Genomic DNA, 16,139 nt, shown 5'->3' on the forward strand with positions numbered 1-16,139 from the left:
CCCGCCAGCCGCTCAAGGGAAGCGCCTCCGCTGGCGAGCCCAGGGCGGCCGGGCAGGAGAGCGGCCCAGCCGCAGCCCCACCTCGGCCTCGCTTGGCGCCGCCCCACACCAAGCCGCCGCTCGTGCTCCCCGCCGGGCCGCCTCGTCCAGCCTCCCCCCCCCGCCTCCTCCCTAGCCGCGCAGCCAATGCGGCCCGGGCGGAGGGCTCCAGCGGAGGGGTGTGGGCCGTCCGGCCGTCGCCCATTGGAGGCTGCCTCGGCCCCATAAGGCTGGCTCCCCACCCCCCAAACCCGCCCTTCCCTCGCTGTTGCGTCAGAAATAGAAAGGAGCCGCGCGGGGCTGGCAGGCAGGCAGGCGGGCAGGCAGGCAGGCAGGCAGGCGAGAGCGCGCCGGGCTGGGAAGAGGCGCAGCGGGGCGGCTGGCTCGCTTGGCAAGGGGGCAGCGCAGGAAAGCAGCAGCGGCCAGCCAGGCAGCCAGGCAGCCAGCCGGCCATCTAGTTTGCAGCCCGCCCGTCCGTCTGACCCAGGAGCGCCGAGGTGCCAGGACGCCCTGAAAAGGCTGCGGCTCGCCAGACCGCGATGGCGCTGGATTTCCTAGCGGGCTGCGTGGGAGGTGAGAGCCGGCGCTGCTGGGGCCCGGAGGAAGGAGGCCGCCCCGGCAGGAGGGCCGCCCGTCGGGGCTCTCCGCGTGCGGGGCTTGGCGCACTGCAGCCAGGATGCGCTGCGCATGGGGAGGGAAGGCGGCGGCACGTTGCTTGCTTGGCTGGGGGGGGGGGCGGCTGGCTGCGGGAGGGAAGGAGGGAGCGGGCGGACGCCTGGGGGGCTCCGCGGGCCCGGCCCGGCCCCTCCGTTCCCTGGGGAGCGTGCACACTTCCGCCGGCGCGGCGGCCCCACGGCGCCATTGTCCCGGCCCGCGCCTTCCATGCCCCGGCCTCGATTGCCACCTTCCCGGTGAGTCACCGCCCAGGAATCGGGCGTCTTGCTTGCCGTCTGGGAGGCCTGGCCGGGGGGGGGGTCCTCCCCGGGTTAACGAGGAGCGAGAAGAAGGCGAGCCTTCCTCTTCTTCCAGCTCCCATAGATGAGCGATCCGAGGCGCGTAGGTCGGCGACAGGGCTCTGCTCCAGAAATAATAATAGTCTCTGAGCAAAAAAAAAAAAACCCAACCCCACAAATAATCTGGATCCCCAAAATTGTCGAAGGGTGCGTGCATCCCCTCAGCCGGGAAGAAGGCGCACGCCGGCTTAGCTGGAAACGGGTTTGGGGAGGGAAATTCAGGCGCAGCAGTTCCTCTCTGGGGGGAGAAAGAGAAGTGATTCCTGGTCCCAGAAACCCAACTCCAGCTGTGCCCCCAGAACCCTCACCCTCTTCCAAAACTGATGGTGTCCTGGCTGCTTTTTGTAGGAAGATGGTGGTGGTGAGCATCTGCTCTTCGCAGAAGGTATTTTCTAGCTATTTCGAATTCGTCTTCTCAGTGCGAGTGATGCAAGAGATTGCCTCCCTGCACCAAAAGAAACCCTTGCTGTTGATGGTTGCAGCCGAATGCTGAGCTGCTGGGTATATCCTTGATCGATACGCCAAAAACGGGAGAGCGGCATTCTGGTGCTCTTGAGATTTGGCCTCGGTTAGCAAAGATGACTTTCCTCTAGTAATGGGTTTGGTTTTTCAAGTCTAAAACCTGGGGGCGGGGAAGAGGCGGGAAAGCAAAAATACTGTTTCCCCACCATGCTTAGATTTGGCTAAAGTGATGCAACTCTGAGATGTCTTTCTGCTGATAAAGTTATGCTGCCTTCAGTTAGGCCAAGAGTTAGGCCTGCGCTTCCCCCGCTCCCCTCCCCCATGCAGAGTTTGTTCTGTGGAACAGGCCGTACTTCCAGGTCTGTAACATTTAAACCACTTATGTGTGATTAAGAACTATTGGCAAGGTTTTAATAAGATTAGCATGGCACGCAATTGTTTCTCTCCCAAGGAAGACCTTCAGGGAATGGTATTTGCAGGGTAGTGTTTTGTGTCGATTTCGACCCTGCCCTCTTCCCCAAGATTGAAGAAGATCAAAATAAAATATCTGAGGGAGGGAGGGGCTTTGCTTTATCCCCCCAGCCATAAAATGCTTGTTCAGCTTTCAAAGGGATAGATTCTGGCATCCCTTCCTGTGAGGCCCGCTTGCTGGTAACGCCAGTCACCTAGCACAATATATCTAGTATGATCTATCTAGAGAAGAAAACCGTCTTCTACTGTAGTGCTGAGAGGATTAGTCCTGCTTGTGTGACCGCAGGATGACAGACGTCTTCCAGTCTGAGTGTACTGTGTGAATTGCCTGTTCAAAGTAGGCTGTTACGACGTGCAGCAATGGAAAAAATTTAAAAACTGTTGGGGAAAGAATACTCTCACTTGAATGAAGGTGTTTGCACCATACCGTTTGCAGAACCAGTGATTATTCTCTCTGTGCCCCCCATAGCTCTGGTGTGGTCCAAAAAATGGTGTTACAGTTCTGCAAATTTGGCATTCCTGGTGCATGAAGCCAGATGTTTCGCATGATTCCATTCCTTACTTTAGCCCCAATCCCATGTTGCCATGAGTCGGAAGCGACTTGACGGCACTTAACACACACAATCCCATGTGGTTTTTCTAGGTACAGGTCTCATGATCCTTGGCATAGCATTTTTGGGTGGTCCGTGAGGACCCCTCTTTCCTTCTTCATCAGTATAAAAACTGGTTGGATCCACCCCTTGTGTGGTAGGTAGGAAGCTGCTTCCAAGAGGATCAGATGTAAGTGGGGGATTGCTGCTGCCTTGCTGTGCAGAACATGAACTTTGACCCTTATCTATTCTTGGATGGTACATAAAGAATGAGATCACAGTTGACGTAGAGGTGGTATTTCCCGGCCAAACACACACACAAATGCAGAGTTGCCCTGCACTGAATCAGGCCTTTCAAGGTCCCTATTGTCCACTCTGACTGGCGGAGGCTCTCCAGTGTCTCAGAGGTCATTTACATCACCCACTCCCTGATCCTTTTAGCTGGAGATGCCCGGGATTGAACCCTGGGACCTTCTGCATGCAAAACCAATGCTCTACCATGGTCCCTCCCCTTAGGTTTTGTATGGCACTACTGCCTCTTTCCAGGACACCTTTCTTGAATGGGGACAAACCTGTGACACCATGATAGTTTTCTGCTGGTAGCAAAAAGCTGCGAGTGGGAGCTGAGTTGGTTTTAGCAGGGCTGCTTTTTAATGAAGTCCCTCCGGATCCCCATTCTTAGATCTGCAAGATTAGAGTCCAGGAACACTTTAAAGGTCAACAAGAATCCCAAGGTATACGCTTTTTGTCATATCTGACCCTGGAAATCTTATTGGTCTTTAAGGTGCGACTGGACTCAAATCCTGTTCTTCTACTGCTGACCCACCTGGAACTTTCTTAGATCTGTTTTGCTTCATATTCCACATGCTATCCTCAGGTAGTGGCTGAGCTATTTTGTTTCCACCCACCTTAAGTCCTGTGAGCAGGAAGTGTGTGGTTTCTGAGTTCCGTACAGATGACTTCATGCAATTGCTAAATGGCAAAAATAGTAATCTCCCCCCTCCTGCTTTATTTCAGGTGCTGCAGGTGTGATGGTAGGACATCCATTTGACACTGTTAAGGTGGGTTGATTTTTCATACACTTCTTTATGATAGGCATTTTAGGCTGAAGAGGGTACTGGTAACGGAATGAAAAATATCTAGACATTTCAGACTCTTTAAATTAACGTCCTCATAATCCTGATACAGAGACCTCAGGTTAGATTTACAATCTTATTAAATCCCTGGGACATCTTTGTGGCAAACTATCAAATTAGCTTATACTGTCAAAGAACTTTGAGCGTTCTATTCTAGGTCATGTAAATTCCTTGAGAAACATGTGCTTAAAGGCATCTGAGTTGCCGGTCTTCAGCCACACTTCAACCAGGAATCCAACAGCACCTAATAAAAATTCCTACATCTGCTAGCTAGGACTGCAGCTCTTTGACTCTAACTTGTAATAACTGCACGCCTTTTAATTTGGCTTTATTGCTACCCTAGTGTAGTCCCTCCTCTTATTTTCTTCGGAAAGACTAATTTGTGGTTTGTATTGCCCTGTTAGCTGCATGATGAAACGTACTTTCTATCCAAGGCAAGATGTTGCATGTTTGCAAGTATCCTTTCCCCCTCTGGTTTTTAGACACTATAGGTGAAGTTTTTAAAGTGCTGGTGATACAGTGCCGTAGTGTTTTTATTGGTTAATGTTTGGCTCTTGGCATGCATTGTATCAGGATTTAGTGACCCAAGGCACTTATTATATTATACCTCTAGAACAGGGGTTGGGAACCATTTTTCCGCCAAGGGCCGTTTGGATATCTATAACATCATAACAACAAAAAACTATCAACTAAAAAATTAGCCGACCAAGCCCCAAGCAGGCAGCTGCCCCAGATGACCCCCCTCTCATGTGGGCAAGTAGGCAGGCATCCAGCCAGTGGTGCACTCGCCCACCTGGTGGCACAGGATGGTCTGTTGCACCAGGCGGGCGTAGCTGTCCAGCCGCATGCCAGAGTTGCTCCTGCTCTGCATGGTCGGGGCCAGATTCTACAGCCAGCTCCAGCTACCTCCGCCTGCAGGGATGAAATGAGGACACACTGGCTAAGAACTTGCCCCCCCACACACACACATTCTGGCCCTGTCTCCTTTAACCCCTCCATTGTTGCCCCTTTCCGCCCCAGCCCTCTTGTACTACAGAGGGAATATGTTTCTCCATGGCCCGGATGGGAAAGGGTTAACACAGTTTCTTGGGCAGTCCTAGCAGCTCCATAACTAAGGACTCTTCTGCAAGGGGGGGGGGGGAAAGGTTCCTTTTCTCGGCAAAACAAACTCACATCTGCCTTGAATAGAGGCTATCCCTGTCCGCAGGAGGGGGCGGATCGCCAGTCTTAGATCCTTCTGAGCTAGAGATCTGCCAGGACCCATGAAGGACCAGACCAAATGATTTCGCGGGCCTTAAACGGCCCTCGGGGCCTGAAGTTCCCCACCCCTGCTTTAAAACATCTGGATTTAAGCTGATTTATACCTCTGGAACACCTGGATTTAAGCTGACTTAGGTACAGTTCTTGGTGCACTGACTTGGAGGTAAGCTCCACTGAACTGTCTGGGAGCTTATTTCTGACTTGGACGTGCATGGATTCAGACTTGCTTACCTAGAAAAGGGATGGGCTTAAATCCACAGATTTTGGCTTAGTTATGGGTAGAAGCAATTTGTTAAGGGTTTTTTTTTTTTTTTTTGCAGAACCAATAATACTTGGCAATTATAAATTCAATAACAGACAGGTTTTGTGGATGACATGTGAGGTGTTTCGGCTTGCAGCTGTATTTTTCTGGGCACCTGTTCTGTAAAGCCTTTTTGGCTGTGAACCAAATTCCATTGACGACCTTCGTGTATTTACCACCCGCCAGTAGAAAAATCACTCTGCATGCTGGAGTTCTTCATAAACATGTGCTTGAAAAAGGAGGGCCAGAATAAGAACGGTCTTTTGTTTTGTAATCCCACCTACCCCCAACTTAATGGAGCTTATCTAACCAGGTAGAAGCGTAGCCTGGTATCTTGAGCAAGAAATGAATTTACTTGAAAGCAAGTCTCGTTGAGCATATTTGCGATGCAAATGGATTCAGGGTTAGCTAATTTTTCCTGATCAAATATATCTGTATTTTGGTTATGTGAAACGTTGAGCTTGCTTCCAGTATCGTCCTTCCACCCTGATCCGATGCATGATCCTGCTGCAGTCAATAGGCTTGCTCCCAAGAAAGCGTACTAACCTTTCGGTCAACTATTGGAATGCTGGGAACAAGTGTGGTCTTATGTGGGTCGGTAGCTGTGCATTGTTGAAAACCTCGTCCTGCAAATCTATGAATTTGCCCGGATGGCAGAATTATATATTTAAAAATGCAAACCTCCTACAGATAATTTCCTCCTTTAAATTTTTTTTGGATTCAAAGCAAAGTTTAATTTCCTCCTTGGAAAGATTTTGGAGTAGTTGTTCAACTCAGGGCAAGGTGTGGGGGATTGTGGGGCTGGAGGGGCATATGACCGTGAGAACTGACTCTTCCGAGTGGCGACTCCCTCCCCCCCGCCCCACCCTTCAGTTTGTTGATGTGATGTGTACAATTGCTTTGTTGCTTAACTGCCTTTACTTTCTGAGCCAGGGGCTGTCTTCATTAACAGCAAAAGTGTTACTTTGTTGTAGATGACAGATAAGCCTCATCACGGGAGAGTTACCTAGTAAGTATAGACCAGGTGAACATTCTGTTTCTCTCGGTCTTAATTTATTCCAACGTGTATGATTAGTTCAAATTTTATAAACAACAAGAAAAATATATATAAACCAGGAAACTTCTTATGGTGTATTCCCCTCTTTCTTTTCCTTTTTTAAAATTTTAGTTTCTAAAAGTATTTCTGGTGCTCTGAGGTGGAGGGAGGAGGGGGCCAAGTTGTATTTTAAATATGAGCAATTAAACAAAATAACCTGGCTTTGTTTAGCATTTCATTTTGTACTATGCATATTTACTTCCCCATGGCGCTTAAAGTTTATATATGTCGTGGAACAAACCCTTTTTTTGCATTGCAAATTCTATTTCAGCCACTCTTTAAATGGGGAGCCTGTTAAGTATTTACTTCCCCCCCATACACATGCAAATGTTGGTATGAATGTATTTTAGGTATTGCCTCTTGCTTGGTTTATGGATTCGCCCTCAGTGCGTTTTTAATCGAAATCTTCAGTATTTGAGATGCTGAGGTGGTTCAGCTTGGTGCTGTAGATACGGGAGGAAGTGATCTAGCAAGCATAATTTAATGGGAATTCATGATGAGACTACAGTAGGGCAACAGTTTTAACAAAATAGTACCAACAGAGAGGCTCTTGAGATTCCAAGCCAGAATCATTTTTTTTATGGTTGAGATACTGCCGAACAAGTTAAATTGATAGATGTTATTTATTGGTTACAAAACTGTCTCTTTCCCTTACCAGTGTTCTTTTTTTCAAAATGAGATTTACTGAACCTGCAGTTGGGTAGATAGAATGCTGGAATACATAGTTTAAAAATTAAAAAAAAAGATGATGTAGGCTATGGATACTTATTTTATAATGCATCCCTAAGCAGAGGTCCACCCTTCTAAGTCCATTGAGGCCGTGGGCTTGGAAAGATGTGTAACTGTTTAGCACTGCCCGGTTAGTCACTTGTAACCTAAAAAGAAAACAGTAATTGTAAGGTTTATTTGCCTAGAGGCAATGCTATGACAGGCAGACAGATAAGGGGCTATTCTTATCCTGAACATGACTGTCATGGAAGCCCGCTAGGTGACCTCAGGCAAGTCAGTATTCCTGAGCCTAGCCTGCCTCAGAGAGTTGTTGTGGTGAGGAAAAAAATGGAGGAGGGAGAATGATGTCGTAAGCAGCTTTGCGTCCTCATTGGGGAGAAAAGCGGGCTGTAAACATCTCAACAAATAAATAACCTTATAATAGATCACAGACTACATCTCATGTAGGGTTGCCAACCTCCAGGTACTTAGCTGGAGACCTCCTGCTATTACCACTGATCTCCAGCTGATAAAGATCATTTGACCTGGAGAAAATGGCCGCTTTGCCAGTTGGACTCTACGGCATTGAAGTCCCTCCCCAAACCCCACCCTTCCCAGGCTCCACCCCAAAAACCTTCTGCCAGTGGTGAAGAGGGCCCTGGCAACCCTAATCTCATGACACAGAAGAAATTAAATTTGCTATAGAAATTGCAGATAGTTTCAGACTTGTAAAAAGCTTTAGCTGAGGGCGGGGGGAGATCAAAAGAAGCCTCAAGCAGGTCTCTGGAACGGTGGCATATACATTCCCTAAATAAATAAAATAATTTTCTTCTTATTGCTATTCGTTTATTCTTATTTTATTCTTATTATAAGAGTCCTAGGAACACCCCCACACCCCAATTTCATGCAAATGTTATCCTCAAATGGAGCAGTTTCCCCATATATAAGCCATTTCTCTTGAATTGCCTAGCGCGGCGCTGCGGTATTGTGACTGTGTGTACAATGTCTGTGTACCCAGACAGAGGTACTAGCACACTGCTTGCTACTTCAGCCACGTCAATAAGTTTTTGCTACGTTTTATAGGTGCGTCTCCAAGTTCAAAATATTGACAAGCCTCTTTACCGTGGGACCCTGCATTGCTTTCAGTCTATCATAAAGCAAGAATCGGTGAGTAACCTGTGGAGGGGAGGTGCATGTAGATATATAGATATAGATATCACACACACATCTTGTTTTGCTTTGGGTTAAGAAGAGGAGCCCTGTGGCGCAGAGTGGTCAGCTGCAGTGCTGCAGTCCAAGCTCTGCTCACGACCTGAGTTAGATCCCAAGGGAAGTTGGTTTCAGGTGGCCGACTCAAGGTTGACTCAGCCTTCCATCCTTCTGAGGTTGGTAAAATGAGTACCCAGCTTGCTGGGGGTAAAGTGTAGATGAGTGGGGAAGGCACTGGCAAACCACCCTGTAGACATAGTCTGCCTAGTAAACACCGGATGTGATGTCACCCCATGGGTCAGGAATGACCCGGTGCTTCCATAGGAGACTGTCTTTAAGAAGAGGAGGCAGGTATCCAGGAGGGTGGCATGACAGCTGTCTGCCTCCCAGGAGGCTTCTGGATGGATGGTGGAGCTGTTATCGGAAAGGTGCGGGGAGAAGTCATGCCGTGGCTCCTTCTAACACCAGTATCACGCCACCCCACCCTCTTGCCTTGGGAATCTTTCCCCTTGCTTTCAAAGCTTTAATAGGAGATAGCAGGGGTGGAACCTGAAACCCTGCCAAGTATGCGATCTGTCACAGAGCCATGGACCCTCCTGCTTTCTTGATCATCAGGCTGCCTTATATAAAGTCAGACCATGAGCTCCGTGTAGCTCCGCATTGTCTACTCTGACAGCCAGTCAGATATCAGGGGCCTTCTGCATGCGAAGCATGTGCTGTCTGTGCTAAGCCGCAGGCCGTTGTCGCTGGGGCCTCTCGTATTACCCACGGAGCACGGGAAGGAGTCGAGGCTGCAGTTAAGGGCCTTCAGGTGCATTCTTGTGAATCTCTGACTAAATGGAGGCATACACTTCATAGTCCAGCGGACTTTATAATTTGAATACTGTGTTCAGGTCAACAATGAGTTCAATTTACCAGGTTTCATTTACTACAACTAAAATTTTCTGTTTTCACTGTGGGAAGAATTATTGGACTTGACCTGCTACTCCATCCGGAACAGTGGTAACTCTGTACCACTTCAAATTATGGGGGATTATAATTTTCAAGAGCTCCCACTCCTTAAAAACAACAACCGTCCTGAATCTTGTGTACTTAGTAAATCAGAGCAAGATGTTCAGGATAGCTAGCCCTCTTCCGAATGGGGTAGCTTTCTAAATGCAGGGAGTCTTTTTAAAGAAATGGAATGGAGCATTAAAAAAAATCATAATAGACTTTCTGTGTTGCACTCTGAAGTGATGCATACACTCCCAAATTCTACCACTTCGTTTCCATCTCTAGACATAACAGTGAGGACAAAAATATGTCCTCATAACAACCCTGTGAGGTAGGTTAGGCTGAGAGAGTGACTGTCCTGAGGTCAGTGAGTTGAGTGAGGATTTCAACCCAGGGATCCCAAGTCCCTATTCCCAACCCTCTTTTGACTACTACACAACTATAATACAGGAAATACTTATTTATTAAAACATGTATATTCTGCCATGTCTCAGTATGTTATTTAAAATGTCAAAGAGCAGTAAAATCCAATCCTGTCCTCTCGTTGTTTCATAGCAGTTTTGCTTGGCTGCATACAGTTCCCCTTTTGGAAAAATACTGCTGCAAAATAGGAGTTTTGGACGGTTCTACTGTCCCTTTGTCACACTTGGACATACCACTCTCTTCCCTGGGCAGCAAGCCTACTGTTTCCTTCCTTCCTGTTTCTTTTTGGACATCGTTGTCTGAGAGCTTTTTCATTGCTCTCAGCATCTCTCACTGAGCTTTTAGTTTTTCTAAGACTGTCCTTGCAAGCCTGAGGTGTTTGTCTGAAGATGTCCCTTTTGACCGCTTCCCCTTCCATTCCTTTTTGATTTGCAGCTCTTGTGGCTTTCTACGCAGCCACGTTGCCTTTTTTCTTTTTGACATCTCCCATTTTTCTTTGTCGTTGGTATTATTTGCAATTGTGCCTTGTGTATTTCCTAGACTCTGCTAATCTTTAGCTTTCCAAACGATCAAGAATTTCAGCTTTATGCAGTCATTTTTTCTCAAAGTTCCCACTAGATACTGAACATAAAGTGCAGCAATACAAAGGATTATGCACTTGCTGCAAGCTGTCCTTATAAATGAATTTATTTAATACATTTTTTTTGCACCCTTTCTCCTCCAAAGAGCTTTGTGAGGCATACATCATTCCCCCCTCCATTTTAACATGACAGTCACTCAGTGTAGCTTCGTGGCCAAGTGGAGATTCAAACCTGGGTCTCCCACATCCTAGCCCAGCACTTTTACCATTGTATCACACCAATCATGTGTGAATGTGATCTCTACCGTTTAAAGTGTAGAGCACTAGAACGGTCTTAATTTAGGAAATTCAATCTGTCATGGCACTGCATTGGGTTAACTTGGAGCTCTGGGGTCAAATGTGTGTTTTACTCCTGGCCTTGACCATAAACTGAGGCTGTGTTGAAATAAGAGGAATTATTTCCACAGAGTCTTTGTTATGCTATCCTATAAGAGGTGAGTGCTCTGAAGAATGCTTTGTATTCTGGGAAAATATTCTACCATGCTGCCCTTCTGAGTTGGGAATTCCACAATGCATGATGGAAAAGGAGAACCGCAGAAAAGTTTGATTGAGATAGCGAACCCGTCTGTGGGAAAATTGCAGGAACTTCTAATATTACATAATATTCTGGCAGTGCTCATGGGTGTTGGCCAGCCATTGATGATTGTGGTAAATAATGACGAAGATTTCTTTATGCAGCACTCTTTCCACCCACGCCCCCCAACAAAGCTTCAATGTACTTTACATAGATAAAACATTAACAATCTAGAAGGGCTAGAAGTTGGGGGAAGTGCATTACAACACGAATGGGTGGAAACTCCTGGACTTTTACTTGCAATCTCAAAAGATGTAGGGGTGACTTCCCTCTTTTAAGTTGGATCCTGTGACTCTCTTCTGCAGTGTCTTCCTTCAAGGGAGTAAGAATTCCCCCAAAGGTGAGCGATCTTTTCTATCAGAGAAAGGTTTCCTTTCTGATAGAGAAAATTCTTCCTTTGTTGAAGGAAGACTTAGTGGAAGGAAGTCATAGGGTGCAACCCTATATTTGCAATGGAAACAGAAGATTGCAGGAACTTTTAGACGTAACTTTAGGCTGATAACATGGTTCTTAAAATGTCCCTTTTTAACCTTTTCTCCCTTAGGCCTTTGGACTGTATAAAGGGATTGGGTCACCTATGATGGGACTTACCTTCATTAACGCCGTCGTGTTCGGCGTTCAAGGAAACACAATCCGTTTTCTGGGAAATGATACGCCGTTAAATCAGTTCCTTGCGGGGTCAGCTGCGGGCGCCATTCAGTGTGTGATCTGCTGCCCCATGGAGCTGGCAAAGACCCGCATGCAGCTACAAGGAACCGGCGAATACCGGCTGAAGTCTAAGAACTACAAAAATTCCCTGGACTGCCTGGTGAAGATCTACCGAAAGGAAGGCTTGAGGGGCATCAACAGGGGCATGGTTTCCACATTCCTGAGGGAGACGCCCAGTTTTGGGTTTTACTTCCTGACCTACGACTACCTGACCAGGTATCTGGGTTGCGAGGCGGAGGACAGTTACATTATACCCAAGTTGCTGCTGGCAGGAGGCATGTCTGGAATTGTCTCCTGGCTGTCGACGTACCCTGTGGACGTGATCAAGTCTCGCCTTCAGGCCGATGGCATCGGCGGGGTGGTGCAGTACAAGGGCATTCTGGACTGCGTTCGGAAAAGCTACCACAGCGAAGGCTGGAGAGTATTCACCCGGGGGCTGACGTCCACGCTTCTTCGTGCCTTCCCTGTTAATGCCACAACGTTCGCTACTGTTACAGTGTTCCTTATGTATATGAGGTCAGAAGATAGGCAGCTGAGAGGGGATCTAAGTGGATGTGAAGCGGGCCCGGCGATCCAGCAGCCTTCAAGCTTTTAGGTTCTTAAGGGGGAGGTCTCATTCACCTGTTTGGTATATTAATGGTTTTTTTAAAAAAAAAAATCAGTATAGAAACTGTATATTTCCATCTGTACAAACCATTCTTTTAATGTTATTTAGGATACACCTACTTTATACAAGCTGCATATTGCCTTACGATAGCTGTTACAGAAATGCAGGCAATAAAAGGACTTAAAATTTTTTTTAGCCCGATCCTAATTCCCAAATATGTACCATTGGTACATTCTAACATAGCTGCTGCTCCTTCCCTAAGAACCCAAACTATACCTGTCATGCTTGACAATGAAGCTCAGTGTAGCTTGTACCAGAATTTAGCGGGTGTTCTTTCATTGGAGAACTCCACCCTGTCATTTCTCCGTTTTCAAAAGGAACAGTTAGTTCTCGAAGGCACAGCATAAAGCGATTTTAGTGCACCCCTTTCCTGGATGCTTTAGCAATTGGCAAGCTGTGATCTTTCTCCACTTAACTGAGAACAGTTCGATGAAACTTTCTGTAAGTAGCATCCTGCCTCTCTGTGGATCAGTGGTTCCTAGTACCATCCTAAGCAGAGTTCACACCCTTCTAAGACCATCTGATTTCAGTGGATTTAGAAAAATGTAATTCTGTTTGGGACAGCATTTCAAGTTTCCCAGCTATGTACACATTTTCATACTATTGCTTTAAAAAATATATTGTTTCGACATGCATGGCAAAATAGAATCTGAATCCTACCTGCAGATGGTCATTCAGAAGCCAGCTGGCACAAGCAAAGATTGAGTTTGCTTTCAGCTTTATAATTTTGTGAAGCATTGTTTGGAATTGTATTTTTAAGTTACTTGGAATGCAGGAAATCCCATTGTTCCTCTGGCAAAGTTTGCCTTAACTACCTCTGCAAATTGAAAGCGAAATCTTTCCAGCCAGAAGCTTGTTATGTCTTGTATTGGAAGAAACTAGGGCTTTAACTTCTGGCTTCTTCAAGTGGGGTGGTGGCAGCAGAGCAGTGGATTATGCTGTAGTGAAAAGAGTGAAAGGGTGTGAGTGTATCTGGATGGGTTCATCTTGAAGCATTGTTTATAGAGAATGTACTGCTGTTGACTGAAAACCAGTAATGCAGCTTTATTAAATAGAAGTACGAAGTATGCATCCTGATCTGCTATTAGGCTTGGAGAAGAGAACATTCCTGCCTCTTCTCTCTTGCTGTAGGTCCTTGAAATGCTACTCTTGAAGAGTCCTCTGACCCTTCAGTTGGTTATGGGTGGAGATTTATGGAAAGCAAGGTTTGGATCCAGCCAGCTTTCTCACCCTGTAGCCCCCATCCCCCATTACATCTGCAGGTCTTGTGATTCTTAGAGTAGCCTTTTTATGTGGGCAAAGAGGACACCTGTGTTTCCACCAGCAGACTAGCTGGTTGAACCCTTCCCATGTTGTCAAGTCGCAGTTGTGGAAGTAAGTTTGGGGAATCTTTCAGCTTACTCCTTCCCCTTGTGCTGCTAAAAAATGAAACCAAGATCTTTGGGGTATAAGCTTTTGAGAGTCAAAGCTCCCCTGTTCAGATGCTGACAACCAGGTTCTCTACTGGGCTTTCAGTAAGTAAATTGACCCGCCAGTGGCACATTGAGGCTCCTTGGTCATCTGTGTGACCCCTTGGAGTGGCTCATTTAAGAGGAAGCCCTCTAAGGTTTTCAGACCCTGGACCCAGTTTCAGCTTGTGGGGTCCACTCTAATTCTTTTTTTTTTTTTTTTTTTTACTGTGTGTCTGATCTTCATATGCTGGTTGCCTTTGCATTTTCTCTTCCTCTTCCAACTGTTCTCCTGAAAAGAAAGTGTAAGCCAAAAGAACTTGGTGGTGATAACGCTACTGAGGTGATCTACTTTTGGCCTTCCTGAAACACCCTTGTAACTCCCAAGCCACCAGTTTGAGACCAACACTCTCAAGTGTTTATTTAAGAAAAGTAAGATGGGTGGAAAAGCCCCACCCTAAGGAGGGATGTCATGTTGAGAAACATGCTGTAAAGCCATTTACTACAAACCAATGACTGGGGAAACAAGCGACACTTTTATTTTATTGGGACAGGTGCAATAAGGCTGGGTAGTTTTCCTTTAGTAGGATATCTGTGTAGCCAACAGCATTTTCTACCCGCCCCCCTCCCCATTCGAAAAAACCCCTAAACTAGAGAAACCTGTAAAACTGGTCTGTCTGCTCTGTACCTTGGAGGTGTCTTGGATGTTTTGGTGCCTACTTGCAGGGACATTCAAATTGAATGTAAAACTTACCTAAGCTGTTTATGCACAACGATTCAGAGTAGTGACAATTTTCAATTCTGTAAACTATTGTACATAAAACTGGAACAAATAAATTTTTGTAAAAAAAAAAAGAATCCCGGACATTATTTATGACTACTGCTTGAATGCTTTGCAGAATCCTGCAAAATGCACTCTGAAATGGTACAAGTCACCAGGAAGGCACCCTGCCCCTTCAGCAGTTGCAGTATTATGATTAAATGGGGCTGTGGTCTCTGACCACTTTCACCAGCTTGCTTTACCCATATTGTAGGTAGAATTCGTAAACCCTGCAGCTATAGCATCAGCGGCTTGTTCCCCTTCATCTGTAGGAATAACAGGATGTTGCAAGCTGCGTTCCAAAAGATTTCTAAAGTAAGAAACATGCTAGAATGCCGTGTGAGAAAAGGACACCTGGCTGCTTTGACTGTACAAAAGACACTAACCGTTAACACAGAAAATAAAGTGCTGCCTTCTGAATGAATAGCTGATAATGAAAGCATCACATCAGAAAAAGGGGGAAGCCATACCAGCCTTTCCCCAAGGCTTGTGTGTGTATGCATCAGTTCTGGATGTTCTATTGAAAGAGCATGTTCAGTTATCATGTTGAATGTGAAACCACAGTGGAACTACTACAGAAAAGTGCCTTGCAGCCCCCACCCGCAATGAGATGCAATAGCTCAATATCACATTAATAGCCTTCCAGTCGCTAAGGAGTCTTTACTCCCGTTGTTATTCTCCCCTTCTTCCAAGGAGCCATGAATCTCCCATTTAATCCTCCCAACAACCCTCTGAGGTAGGTTAGGCTGAGGGAACGACTGGCCCAAGTAAGTTTCACTGCAAACATGGATCTGAATCTGGGTTTCCCAGCCTCCTGGTCCAGTGTATCACTGCTCATCTTGATCTGCCATCCAAAGTAGGAAGAAGAGTTGGTTTTTATATGCCTATTCTCTCTACCTTTTAAAGCGAATCAAACCAGTTTACAATCTCCTTCCCTTCCTCTCTCCATAGTAGACACCTTGTGAAGTGGGGGGGGGGGCTGAGTGAGTTCTGAGAGAACTGTGACTAGCCCAAGGTCACCCAGCTGGCTTCACGTGTAGAAATGGGGAAACTAACCCGGGTCACCAGATTGGAGTCCACTGCTCATGTGTAGGAGTGGGGATCAAACCTGGTTCTCCAGATTAGAGTCCATCGCTCTTAACCACTACACCATGCTGGCTCAGTTGCCTCACATTGTTTCACTATCTCTATAGTCCAGTTCTTAGGCCTTCTTCCCTGGGTCTCAGGAATGCTTGACTGCCATTGCAGAGGGGGAAGGAATTATGGAACAGTAGCCTAAATCAAGTTAGCAAAACGGAGCCTTGTTACTCACCGTGAGGGCTCCTTCTGGGGTCGAAGGGCATCTTGCAAAGTGTGGGTATTACCATCACGTGCCCAGGGAGGCAGGACCAAAATTCAATTTCCTGTCTCCCTGGGCGGGAAACCCGCTAGTTCCAGTTTTCAGACTCACCGAGGTAAAGGAGACAGGTAAGTGCATAACAACCACCGCAACAAGATACAACAGGGTAAACAGGTACTGTAAAGAGTAATAACTATTAACCACATGTAACCAAATGTGGAGAAACCGAAAGGCATAATGGC

General features: G+C 46.6%; 1 protein-coding gene across 2 annotated transcripts; it reads left to right on the top strand.

Moving 5' to 3' along the window:
- Positions 1–538: 538 nt before the first annotated feature.
- On the top strand, positions 539–12,223 carry SLC25A29 (solute carrier family 25 member 29). Of its 2 annotated transcripts, XM_056851424.1 has the most exons (5): positions 539–612; positions 3,593–3,636; positions 6,247–6,281; positions 8,160–8,243; positions 11,460–12,223. In XM_056851424.1, exon 5 carries the CDS (start codon positions 11,493–11,495, stop codon positions 12,216–12,218), a length of 726 nt encoding a protein of 241 aa, XP_056707402.1. In that variant the 5' UTR covers positions 539–612; positions 3,593–3,636; positions 6,247–6,281; positions 8,160–8,243; positions 11,460–11,492; the 3' UTR covers positions 12,219–12,223. The 2 variants fall into 2 exon arrangements, with proteins under 2 accessions (XP_056707402.1, XP_056707401.1); XM_056851423.1 differs by lacking the exon at positions 6,247–6,281 and having other exon boundaries at positions 545–612.
- The last annotated feature ends 3,916 nt before the right edge of the window (positions 12,224–16,139 follow it).

Source organism: Euleptes europaea, chromosome 6 (genome assembly GCF_029931775.1).
Source record: "Euleptes europaea isolate rEulEur1 chromosome 6, rEulEur1.hap1, whole genome shotgun sequence".
Classification (NCBI taxonomy): Eukaryota; Metazoa; Chordata; class Lepidosauria; order Squamata; family Sphaerodactylidae; genus Euleptes; species Euleptes europaea.

Bases quoted from the DNA above. Each gene is read 5' to 3' on its own strand.
- SLC25A29 (XM_056851423.1), top strand. From the start codon at position 579: ATGGCGCTGGATTTCCTAGCGGGCTGCGTGGGAG. The intron at 3,637-8,159 runs GTGGGTTGATTT...TACGTTTTATAG, and splicing joins ATCCATTTGACACTGTTAAG to GTGCGTCTCCAAGTTCAAAA. The intron at 8,244-11,459 runs GTGAGTAACCTG...TTTCTCCCTTAG, and splicing joins CTATCATAAAGCAAGAATCG to GCCTTTGGACTGTATAAAGG.